General features: G+C 48.9%; 1 protein-coding gene across 4 annotated transcripts in view; it reads left to right on the forward strand.

Moving 5' to 3' along the window:
- kcnab2a (potassium voltage-gated channel subfamily A regulatory beta subunit 2a) overlaps positions 1–12,899 on the forward strand; it is a gene marked incomplete at its 5' end in the record, with an annotated part of 73,442 nt that overhangs the window by 1,350 nt on the left and 59,193 nt on the right. Inside the window, 2 exons of one of the 4 annotated variants that reach the window (XM_084460634.1) lie at positions 2,524–2,547; positions 6,973–7,250. The exons of the other annotated variants lie outside the window; for them this stretch is intronic. Coding sequence (XP_084316760.1) covers positions 2,524–2,547; positions 6,973–7,250 — 302 coding nt within the window. Of the gene's footprint in view, positions 1–2,523; positions 2,548–6,972; positions 7,251–12,899 lie in introns of those variants that run through there. 4 annotated transcript variants of the gene reach the window in all.

Below are 12,899 nucleotides of genomic sequence, written 5' to 3' on the forward strand. Positions count from 1 at the left end.
TCCCTCCACTCCTCATCCATCCTCATTCCCTCCACTCCTCATCCATCCTCATTCCCTCCACTCCTCATCCATCCTCATTCCTCCACTCCTCCATCCATCCTCATTCCCTCCACTCCTCATCCATCCTCATTCCCTCCACTCCTCATCCATCCTCATTCCCTCCACTCCTCATCCATCCTCATTCCCTCCACTCCTCATCCATCCTCATTCCCTCTACTCCTCCATCCATCCTCATTCCCTCCACTCCTCATCCATCCTCATTACCTCCACTCCTCATCCATCCTCATTCCCTCCACTCCTCATCCATCCTCATTCCCTCCACTCCTCATCCATCCTCATTCCCTCCACTCCTCATCCATCCTCATTACCTCCACTCCTCATCATCCTCATTCCCTCTACTCCTCCATCCATCCTCATTACCTCCACTCCTCATCCATCCTCATTCCCTCACTCCTCATCCATCCTCATTCCCTCCACTCCTCATCCATCCTCATTCCTCCACTCCTCATCCATCCTCATTACCTCCACTCCTCCATCCATCCTCATTCCCTCTACTCCTCCATCCATCCTCATTCCCTCCACTCCTCATCCATCCTCATTCCCTCCACTCCTCCATCCATCCTCATTCCCTCTACTCCTCATCCATCCTCATTCCCTCCACTCCTCCATCCATCCTCAACTCCTCCACTCCACCATCCATCCTCATTCCCTCATCCATCCTCATTCCCTCCATCCATCCTCATTCCCTCCATCCATCCTCATTCCCTCCACTCCTCCGTCCACGCCTGTCCACCATGTGACCTCTGCCCATCCTTGCAGTCCAGCGGATGTGCTGTAGATCAGTCCATCACTCAGTCCAGCGGATGTACCTGTAGATCAGTCCATCACTCAGTCAGAGAGCTGTATGTGACCCTATGGAGTTCAAGGCTTTTAGTGTTTGGTAACGTTTCCGGCTACGAACATCCCTGACCGTTTTTCGGTGTCCATGGGAATAGACTCTTTCCTGGAGATGGTCGTCATATTGACCCCTGCCCTCTCATTCTCTACCCTGTCATCATGCTGGTATTGATGGTGAAGTATTCATGTTTCAGAGATTATGGGTTAGGGTTAGCTGGTGTGTGATGGTGGGTTAGGGTTAGGGTTAGGGTTAGGGTTAGCTGGTGTGTGATGGTGGGTTAGGGTTAGGGTTAGGGTTAGGGTTAGCTGGTGTGTGATGGTGGGTTAGGGTTAGGGTTAGGGTTAGGGTTAGCTGGTGTGTGATGGTGGGTTAGGGTTAGGGTTAGGGTTAGGGTTAGCTGGTGTGTGATGGTGGGCATTAGTCAGGACCTGCTCAAGACATTGCTGCACACTTTAGTGCTCTTTACAAATCAGCCCATTTAATGTATCTTGCCTTCTCGGTTCGCTGTATGGGTTAGGGTTAGGGTTAGGGCTAGGGTTAGGGCTAGGGTTAGGGCTAGGGTTAGGGCTAGGGTTGTAAATGTATAGCAGCCAACGGTCTGTGATCTACTGCCGTTCCTTCAGCCTCACTCAGCGGGGTCCTCAGGAGTACCAGGGTCAAAGTTCACCTGGGGTCACTTCAGTCTTCACGCTGTATGTCTGATCGGCCTACAAGACCCTTAGTCACGCACTGTAATGAACATGCACATGAACGTGAGTGAGTGAGTGAGTGAGTGAGTGAGTGAGTGAGTGAGTGTGTGTGTGTGTGTGTGTGAGAGAGAGTGTGAGTGTGTGTGTGTGTGTTGGAGTGCTCTAGTGTGTGTGTGTGGGGGGGGGGTGCTCTAATATGTGTGTAAGTGAGAGTGGGTGTGTGTCAGTGCTCTAGTGTGTGTGAGTGTGAGTGCTCAAGTGTGTGTGTGGGAGTGCTCTAGTGTGTGTGTGTGTGTGTGTGTGTGTGTGTGAGTGAGAGTGTGTCTGTGAGTGCTCCAGTGTGTGTGAGTGTGAGTGCTCTAGTGTGTGTGAGTGTGAGTGCTCTAGTGTGTGTGAGTGGGAGTGCTCTAGTGTGTGTGTGTGTGTGTGTGTCTGGTGTGTGTGTGTCTGTGTGTGTGTGTGTGTGTGTGTGGGAATGCTCTAGTGTGTGTGTGTGTGTGGGAATGCTCTAGTGTGTGTGTGTGTGTGAGTGTGTGTGTGTGTGTGGGAGTGCTCCAGTGTGTGTGAGTGTGAGTGTGTGTGTACATTTTTCTCCGGCGTCATTATGACCAGTTGGCCTCTTAGCTTCCCTTCCTGTGGAACAACAATGAGGGGCTTTTATCTCTCCGATGTTGGTGAATTATTCAGGCCTTGATATTATTTGCTGCGGTGGGCAGAAACAAGCAGGGCCACTCTGTGACATAAATGGATTTCCTCCCTCAGATCGGAGAGGGTGGTGATGGGCAGAAGTGGTGTGTGGGGGGGGGGGGGGGCACTTTCCCACTCACTAATTGGTTTAGAGGCTTCCTAGTAAGACACTCCCAGTCTGGGTGGAACCCACGGCGTCTCTGCTGCACTGAGCCTCTATAAGAGCAGACCGGCACCCAGCAGCCCCTCATGAGCCGACCCCCAAGAAACCGGGTGAGTTTGTTTTCAGCGTAAGATCCCCCTACATTTGGTGGTTGGACTACACTAGAGGTCTGTGGTTTTTGTGTTGGGGTGCTGGGTGTGTGTGTGTGTGTGTGTGTGTGTGTTTGGGGCAGTGAGCTGACGGGTGTGTATGCAGCCAGCGGGTGCATGTCGCTTGGCCTGGAGCCCCTCTCCCTCTGCGTCTCTGGGTGGAGCAAAATTAGTCCAGTGGCCTCTGAGAACCGGGATAGATGGAGAACCAGTGAGAACCGTGGTAGATGGAGAATCAGTGAGAACCGTGGTAGATGGAGCAGAACTGCTAACAAACTGGGAGACTTGCTACTGTATGTGGAGATGGAACCTTGTCTGAAACCTGGTGGTTAGGGTTAGGGACGTAGTGAGAAGAAGCCTTCGGAGGTCTTTAGTCTTTTCTTTCTCTAGTTCCCATCTGAGCAGCGATGTATTCTGATGGAGATAAAGATGGAATCTGTGCTTGTTACTCTGCAGCTTCTCTTCAGCCAGCTGGGGATGGGGAGTCAGGTGGGGAGTGCTGTTCAAGTGTCCTTAACGGTCAATAGACTTTTAAAAGGATCAATAGCAGTTTGGTCTGTGGGCATCCTTCGTGGATCTACCGGTAACAAGCCATTTCCTGAGCCACAGGTTCTGCTAATTGGCTATTTAATTCTTTATAGGGATGCGCCGTACATCGGTATCAGCTGATATTCGCCTTTTAGCCTGCCATCGCTTTATCGACGAATAAGATGACATTCACTCATGGCAGTGGCCGGTGTTTTGTTGTGTCGCAATAAAGGTTGTTTCATAATTTGTATGATTATCTCCACCCCAGTGACAGCACAAGCCGAGAGGTAATGTTTTCGGTGGCATGTGTTTATCGGTACGTTTATTTATTAGGTGGTCGGTTGGTTTGTTAGCAGGATTACGCAAAAACTACCAGACTGATTTGAATGAAACTGGGGTGTAGCATGGGCCAACACGGCCGTCCATTCACCTGCAAGGTTTCCGCTGGTAAGGTTTTGCCATGGCGTGGCACTACGGCAAAATCCTTGCCGCCACACCATACATTTGATACAAAAAATACAAATACAAATTAGGCTATATACTTTATATTAAAGTCTTAAATAAAAAATCTGTAACTTTGTAAATATGTCTGCCTAAATGTGCTTTCAAAACCATAATAATGTTGTGCCCGCATTTTTATTGTCAACTAGGGATGTTAACAGTTAATTGACTAATCAATTAATTGCCATAAGAAATTACTCGAGTAAGATTTGGTGACTTGATTAATTGCTTGTTAATGGAACAGAACTTTTTATTTTTTGAACAACCGTTATCAACAGGAGTTGCGGGAAATGTAATCATGATTTAAGGTCTGACTGCACATGAGGGCGCCGCCATGTACAGTAGTGAAGGATAATTGGGATGCCGGGAAATTTCAACGACACAGCGGAAGAAGACATAAAAAAGAAGCGAGCAAAGCGGAGTCCAGCGTGGGACGTTTTTATCAATTAATCAACTATTGTTTGTTAAGGTTAACAGTTATGAATTAATGAAATTCCTTGAAATTTGTAACCCTATTGTCAACAATAGCTTGGGCCGCGCGCTTTTTCTTCAGCGAGCCTATTACAAAATAATGTAAGCTAGTGTTTCACCAGTGTTTGAATTGGACCAAAATGTGCCGGTACCTAGCCTACTCCTCAGTAGGGTACAAAGCAGGTTATAATATATTAATGTCTGTAATCAATAGGGGTGTAACGGTACATGTATTCGTACGGTACGGGGCTTTTGGTACGGTACACGTGCCGAGCGACCTGACAGATCATTCGATCCCTTTCAGTAGAATGACGCTAAATATTTGTCACTATGTTGTGAAATGAGCTGTTTCTTAATCGACTCTTGTGAAATATATATATTACGGAGGTTCCAATGAAGGCTATAGTCTTTGCAATGAGAGAAATGAAACTCCGAAGCTGCACACAGCGTGCGCTTGTTTGTACACGCACGTTTGCACACAGTCTATATCTCTGTGGGAAAAAAGGCAGATTTATTTTGTAGTAAAGATTTTAATTTATTTAGTTTAAATTTTTATTGCATTTAATCCCCTTTAAATAAGTGATTCAAAAACATATTTTTAAGTAGGCTATTCGTTTTTATTTCATTTTCTACCGCTGGTTATCGTCACTGCCAGCAGGTCTTCCCTGTCTGCTGACGGTGTTGACAAGTTGATTTTTCTGGCCAAAAATATGAAGGTTGAGTGAAGTGGGGTAAATGGGGTATGAATGAGGGGGAAACACTTAAAAGAAAAAGAAACAGCAAAGTTACTTGACACAGCATTATAGGCTATTCCACTGGTCAACATTTTTTTTTGTTTTGTTATGTTGTTGTTGGTTTTTTGGGGGGGGGGCGGGGGGCAGTGATGCAGCCTGAAAGGTATTGCTGTTTGTAAATAAAATTATATTAAAAAGATTGATTCAAGATCATTTTCAAAGAATAGAAAAGGAATCAGAGTAGTGCAGGCGCGCCGCTCCTGAACCGAACCGTGATGTTTTCGTAGCCCTAACCCGTTACACCCCTAGTAATCAATAAGTGGACTCATATACAGCGTAGAGCTAGATCACGTTCCAGTAAGAAGTGCCGACAGCTCGGATCCTAAAGCCTAAAGCCTACATGGCTGATCCTAAAGCCTAAAGCCTACATCTTCCAGATGGACATCCGACAATATTTGTAGAGGAACAGAAAGTAGAATGATGTTGAGAGCAGTCAGGTAGGATAGCCTATAGCTTCCCCTGGACCAGTAAACTCTGTTCAGTCAGGTAGGCTAGCCTATAGCTTCCCCTAGACCAGTAAACTCTGTTCGGGCTAGTGCCTCATCTGATCATCTGATCGAACAAGTAAAAAATATAATAAGAGGCCAGATAGTAGAGGCCAGATAATAAGAGGCCAGATAGTAGAAGGCCAGATAGTAGAGGCCAGATAGTAGGAGGCCAGATAGTAGGAGGCCAGATAGTAGGAGGCCAGATAGTAGGAGGCCAGATAGTAGGAGGCCAGATAGTAGGAGGCCAGATAGTAGAGGCCAGATAGTAGAGGCCAGATAGTAGGATGCCAGATAGAGGCCAGATAGTTGGAGGCCAGATAGTAGAGGCCAGATAGTTGGAGGCCAGATGGTAGTATGGGTTAATGGGTTAATGGGTTAATGGGTAAATGTTTCTGCTCAATTTAAATAATTTGTTTAGAATTAGGAATGTGGAGTCATACAGGTATTTGTTAGATTTCAATAATTTCTTTAGAACTGAGGGTTAGGGTCAGGGTTAGGGTTAGGGTCAAACCCACGGAAAGATATTCTGTTTATGTCACATGTCTAGTGAGGCTTTAGTTGGCGGTTGAAACTACTGAAATTGGGGTTTGGCTTCTTCTCAGAAAGTTATTCTCTTGGCTCTCCTTCTCCATTCTGTCCAGTTCAAAATGAGACCACCAAGTCCCCCGACCCGCTGGGCCTGGCCTGCATGTCTGGATGCCTCCTCCCTCCCTCCATCCTCCTCCCTCTTCCTCCTCCCTCCCTCCTTCCCTCCCTCCCTCCCTCCCTCCCTCCCTCCATCCTCCTCCTGCCCTCACCCCCTCCCTCCTCCGCCCGCCCTCAGGTGGACATACAGTACCTGTCTGCACCCCCAGCCTTCTCTCTCTCTCGCTCTCTCCTTCCCTCTCTCTCTCTTTCTCCCTCCCTCTCTCTCTCTTCCTCTCTCTCGCTCTCCCTCTCTCTCTCTTTTTCTCTCTCTCTCTTTCTCCCTCCCTCCCTCTCTCTCTTTCTCTCTCTTTCTTTCTCCCTCCCTCTCTCTTTCTCTCTCTCTTCCTCCCTCTCTCTTTCTTCCTCCCTCTCTCTCTTTCTCTCTCTCTCTCTCTCTCTCTCTCTCCCCCCCCCCCCCTCTCTCTCTCTCTCTCTCTCAGGCATGTACCCTGCCTCTCTCTGCCCCTGCTCCTTAATCACTCTCCAGCCAGTCACCTGCATGCACCCTACCTGTGGCTGTAACCCTGCCATCGCGAGCCCACCCCGGGGTGGGAGGAGCCCGGCTCTGATTACAGGAGGCCTGTCTGTCTGTGTGAGCGGCCGGGTGGGGAGGGACAGACCTGCCTCCTCTTCTCGGGAGCAGCCTGGGAGCAGGTGCTATTTTAAGGAGACGGAGGCTAACCTGCAGACTCCTCTCCTCTCTTCTTCACTCGGATCCCGGCCGACTCCTCTCTCTCTCTCCGTCTGGAGAGGAGCTTTGTTGAGGCGGCGGAGGCGGCAACAGGAGGAGCAGGAGCGGGGGAGGAGGTGGAGGCAGGGAGGGAGGGAGGAAGGAGATGTTTGCGGGGGGCTATGCCAGCGGGGCCCCCTCGGGCGCCCTGCGACGGCAGTCGTGTTACGGCCCGGACTCCCTGCAGGTGCCCAGACCGTCGGTGTCTGCCAGCGTGCGGAAGAGCAGCAGCAGCGGCAGCAAGATGCTGTCCATGTCGTACAGCGAGAGCATCCGCAGCGGGATCAGCCGCTACCACTCGGACCAGGGCCTGAACCAGCCGCCTCGGCCCGCCGACCAGGCCGAGCTGCAGAGGCTCCGCGAGCAGAGGGCCGCCGCCCAGGTCAAGAACATGGAGGACTTCCTGAAGATGAACGGCCTGGCCCTGGAGGAGTGCGTGTCCTACCAGACAGGCATGAAGTACAGGTAGGTAGGATAGAGAGAGGGAGAGAGAGAGGGAGGAAAAGGGAGGAAGAGGGTGAGGGTTGGGTTGTCTGTGTCCTACCAGACAGGCATGACGTACAGGTAGGTAGGAGAGAGAGAGGGAGAGAGAGAGGGATGAAGAGGGAGAGAGTTAGGATGAGGGCTGGAGGAGTGTCCTACCAGACAGGCATGAAGTACAGGTAGGTAGGATAGAGAGAGGGAGGAAAAGGGAGGAAGAGGGTGAGGGTGAGGGTTGAGTTGTCTGTGTCCTACCAGACAGGCATGAAGTACAGGTAGGTAGGATAGAGAGAGGGAGAGGGAGGAAAAGGGAGGAAGAGGGTGAGGGTGAGGGAGGAGAGATTAGAGCAAAGAGAAGTTCAGTGTTGGGTTGTGAAGTCTGTGTGCTACCAGACAGGAATGAAGTACATGGTAGTTGAGAGAGAGGGAGAGAGGGCAGAGACAGAGGGAGAGAGGGAGAGAGAGAGAGAGAGGGAGAGAGTTAGGATGAGGGCTGGAGGAGTGTCCAGACCCCAGCTGAGGGAGCAGGTGAGAGGCTGTTGAACCAGTCAGTCAGTCAGACAGACGGTCAGTCAGAAAGGCAGACAGACAGACAGACAGGCAGACAGACAGACAGGCAGACAGGCAGACAGACAGGCAGACAGGCAAACAGAAGTATTTGTACAGGAGGATGAGATGGTGGAGCAGAGTGGGGGTGTGCTGGTTTTGCAGTAGCATCAGCGGAGCGCTGAGGTGTCTTCTGGCCAGTCTGCTCTTATGCCGGGGCGGAGGCTGGGGTTTTATTTTAATCATCTAGGTCGCTCTGGCCTATCTGACTAACACGCTGGGAAGGACAGCCCGGTCCAGAAGGATTAACTGCCCCCTTAAAATCTCCCTCAAACCAACCTCCTCTGCTCCTTTCTCCTTGATTGCACATCAGCGGCTCTGTGTTGTTGCTATTGAAAGGAGTCGGCCTGCCGAGCAGATGACTTACCTGCTGTTGTTCTGACCATAGAGAGACACCTGCGAGAGCCTCCTGTTGTTGTGGTCGCAGACCGAGAGGTAGGCTGGCTGTTACCGGGACGACGGCTAACGGCTGTTGTTTTGAAAAAGGTCACTGATGCATCTTGTTATACCAAGGTGAAGAGGTTAGTGTTTGAACCGTGTCGGTCATGATATGGGCTCTGCTGTTGTTTCAATAGCAGGGTATGGGGAGCCAGTTGTAGGGCTTCGGTTGTACTCAGGCACTGTTGCGTGACATCAAAAGTGTGTGTGTGTGTGTGTGTGTGTGTGCACGTGCGTGTGTGTGTGTGTGTGCGTGCGTCCATGTGTGTGTTGCTGCCTCCCTCCCTCCTTGGCCTGTGCGCTAAAGCTCAGTCAGCGTTCCGTGACAGTCTAATGAGAGAGAGAGAGCAAGAGAAAGAGAGAAAGACAGAGAGAGTGAGAAAGAGAGACAGACAGAGAGAGAGAGACAGAGAGAGAGAGAGAGTGAGAAAGAGAGACAGACAGAGAGAGAGAGAGAGACAGAGAGAGAGAGTGAGAAAGAGAGACAGACAGAGAGAGAGAGAGAGACACACAGAGAGAGTTTGAGAGAGAGACAGAGAGAGTTTGAGAGAGAGTGAGAGAGAGAGAGTGAGAGAGACAGACAGAGAGAGAGAGAAAGAGAGAGAGAGAGAGAATTTTGAATTAAAAAAAAAACCTTTTATTTCCAAAACCAGGCATGTTTACCCCATTGTCCTTTTGTCACACGTTAAAAAACCAAAGTCACACAAGTGACCTCCAACCACAAAATAAAACCCACATCAGAACCCGAGAACCAAAGAGTTCTCCCTCACGGAACAGAGGAACCCCTGCACCCCCAGATGCGCACAAACCCCTCTATGTTCCCCCTCAGTTTGTAAAAGGAAAACTCCAGCCTGAGTCTAGCTGAGCAGCCCCTTCAGCATCAGGACCACCTCCTCTGAGCCCCCTGAGAGAGAGAGAGAGAGAAAGTGAGAGAGAGAGAGAGAGAGAGAAAGTGAGAGAGAGAGAGAGAGAGAAAGTGAGAGAGAGAGAGAGAGAGAGAGAGAGAGATCCAGTGCACCTCAGGGCTTTCACAGTCTGTCCTTTCACCCCCGATCTGACTACAGCAGAATCACGCTGTATTTAAAACAGACTCAAACACACCACATTCAATCAAAGCTTTATTTATATAACCCTAACCCTAACACATTGAGGTGGAGTCCAGTATACTGTACAGATCAGAACAACCCCTAACTCTAACCCTAAACCTAACCCTGTACAGAGCAGAACAACCCCTAACCCTAACCCCTAACCCTAACCCTGTACAGAGCAGAACAACCCCTAACCCTAACCCTGTACAGAGCAGAACAACCCCTAACCCTAACCCCTAACCCTGTACAGAGCAGAACAACCCCTAACCCTAACCCCTAACCCTGTACAGAGCAGAACAACCCCTAACCCTAACCCCTAACCCTGTACAGAGCAGAACGACCCTACAGGTGGACAGAAAACAGCAGAGAACTTTATCAGCATTAAATTGGCAATAACAACATGCAATTAAATAATAATAAATAACAACATGCAATTAAAGCTGCTACGCAGCGCCCCGGGAGCAGGCAATTTCCCACAAGTTTAGGAACAATAACCGAGAGAATAGGAAGACAACAAGAAAGTTGACATTCCAATGTTCATTTTGGAGACACCTTCACCTTCATATTCACCTTTTAGCTTATACTTTTTCTTTCCTTTATTTAATTATTTCTTTTCTTTTCTTGAGTTAATTATATTTATTTATTTATTATTTATGTATAAGACTTTGCTTTGGCAATAATGAACCTTGTTCTTTCATGCCTATAAAGCTCATTGAATTGAGAGAGAGAGACTGAGAGAGAGAGGCCGAGAGAGAGAGAGACAGATAGAAAGAGAGAGAGATAGAGAGAGAGAGAGAGAGAGAGATTAACAGCAGCATGATTCCCGGCCCTTTATAGTCAAACCAGAACTCTGATCCTCCTGAGCAGCATCACCACTAGAGCCTCTGTTCTCACTCTGGTCCTCCAGAGCTGTCATTCAAGGCAGGGGGAATGTATTGTTCCTGTTCCAACACACACACACACACACACACACACACACACACACACACACCTTCCGTCCTCCTGTCTGAGTGTGTACTCTGGACCGGATCTTAGTTTGGTTCCCTGTGTGGCTTCGTCCCCGTGGTGTTGGTTTCTCCCCTGGAAACCTAAACTCCCGTGTGGGAAGCTAAGCCCTCAGCTCTGCTGGCTCTGGTGTCCTGACCACCCTCAGCTCTGCTGGCTCTGGTGTCCTGACCACCACCAATAGTGTAATTAGGAGTGCAAGTGGGTATGCAGGTACACGGAACCTTCGACTGCAACTCATCATTATTTCAGGTGTGTGATCGCTGAGAGAGACGGTGAACTCATCATTATTTCAGGTGTGCGATGGCTGAGAGAGACGGGGCAGAGATGCTGTACAGCGTTACCACGGACACGGACAGACGCAGGCCTGAGCTGGTGACACGTACACCCTCACAGGTGCAGTTCAGGAAGCAGAGCACTCAGAGGAAATGAAGCTTCTACTATCTGCTTACAGCTGCGTAGCTGGAATAAAATTACATCCTCTTAATTAACATCAACTAACGCTTAATCAGACCTGTGGGCTGCTTGCTTACATTTCACCAACACCACAAGACCGTCTCATTAACACCTCACCTTCCCGTTCCTTCTCTCGGTTTGATTCTGCTTATATGCCAAAGTGGACATGAAAACAGTGATTCTCAAGATGTGAACGCATCGAGATGTTCTGTCCACCTGGGCCCTAACCCTGATGTCTGGTCAGATGTTCTATCCACCTGGGCCCTAACCCTGATGTCTGGTCAGATGTTCTGGGCCCTAACCCTGATGTCTGGTCAGATGTTCTGTCCACCTGGGCCCTAACCCTGATGTCTGGTCAGATGTTCTGGGCCCTAACCCTGATGTCTGGTCAGATGTTCTGTCCACCTGGGCCCTAACCCTGATGTCTGGTCAGATGTTCTGTCCACCTGGGCCCTAACCCTGATGTCTGGTCAGATGTTCTGGGCCCTAACCCTGATGTCTGGTCAGATGTTCTGGGCCCTAACCCTGATGTCTGGTCAGATGTTCTGGGCCCTAACCCTGATGTCTGGTCAGATGTTCTGGGCCCGAACCCTGATGTCTGGTCAGATGTTCTGTCCGCCTGGGCCCTAACCCTGATGTCTGGTCAGATGTTCTGGGCCCGAACCCTGATGTCTGGTCAGATGTTCTGGGCCCTAACCCTGATGTCTGGTCAGATGTTCTGGGCCCTAACCCTGATGTCTGGTCAGATGTTCTGGGCCCTAACCCTGATGTCTGGTCAGATGTTCTGGGCCCTAACCCTGATGTCTGGTCAGATGTTCTGGGCCCTAACCCTGATGTCTGGTCAGATGTTCTGGGCCCTAACCCTGATGTCTGGTGCTCGCGTGAAACAGAAGCGAGTCTTGAGTGCCCGTGTTACCCCTCAAAACTCAGAAGAGGGAGATGCAGATTTCCAGGTTTTATTGGGGCCAAGCAGTGCAGCTGCTGCAGCACCCATTGTGTTTGTACGTTTTCTTCTTCTTTCTTCTTCTTTATTTCTTCTGCCATGGGAGTCTATGGCAGCCTATAGAACCGTATGGTCAAAAGTTGTGAAAATTGGCACACTCATTCGGGACAGTGCCCTGACCCTCCTCACCAAGTCTCATGTCCACAACTTGCCCTCTCTAGCGCCACCAATGTGTCAAAGTTGGAGGTGCATTTATGCAGGCAGCTTTTCTTCAGCAAGTCCAATTTTCAAACTTCAGGTGTCCTTCAATTCCTTGGCTCAAGACGGATTCTATTCATTGTGGCCATCTTGGATTCTGCGCCATTTGAATGATGTGCAAAACCCTTAAAATGTATCACCTCCTAGGAATTTCGACCAATCTGCACGAAACTCGGTATACAGATTCTCTAGACCAATGTCCACAAAAGTTTTACAGGGATTTTTGATTATCCGTTGCGTTCGCTTGTGACAGCCAATCAAAATTGGCAGAAAAGCTGCAAAACAGGAACTGGGGTCACATCTCAGTAATGTTTTAATCTATCAAAACCACATTTGGCACACTCATCCGGGACACACCCATGACATCTGTCACCAAGCCTCATGTTGACATCTCGTGAAAGTTGGAGTTGCGTTTATGCCAGTATAACTCCAACATAAAATAACTACAGAATACATGACAAAATCCATCGATAATCAAAAGAATACATGAAAGAAACATATGTGCATGGAATTATCTATTCTGCTTACCATATAATCATGTATATGTAAAACGAAATCAAAAAGTGGGGCAGAGCACAATATCAACCTACCATACTCATCAGGGATGCTGAAGGGGTAGGGTTAGGGTTAGGGTTAGGTGAGTATGGTGCTACCCGTTGATATATACCTACTGCAGCCTAACCACACCCACTAGAGGGCGCCCAAACAACAGTCAAGCCTAAAACGTATGGCAGCCTTGAGAAACAAAACAGAACATTAAATAATTTCCTACCTAAACAAAACAATACTCAATTTCACAACTTATTTTATGAACTTTAACTAAATATATTAACAACCCTG

Source organism: Borostomias antarcticus (assembly GCF_949987555.1).
Source record: "Borostomias antarcticus genome assembly, chromosome: 33".
NCBI classification, from domain to species: domain Eukaryota; kingdom Metazoa; phylum Chordata; class Actinopteri; order Stomiiformes; family Stomiidae; genus Borostomias; species Borostomias antarcticus.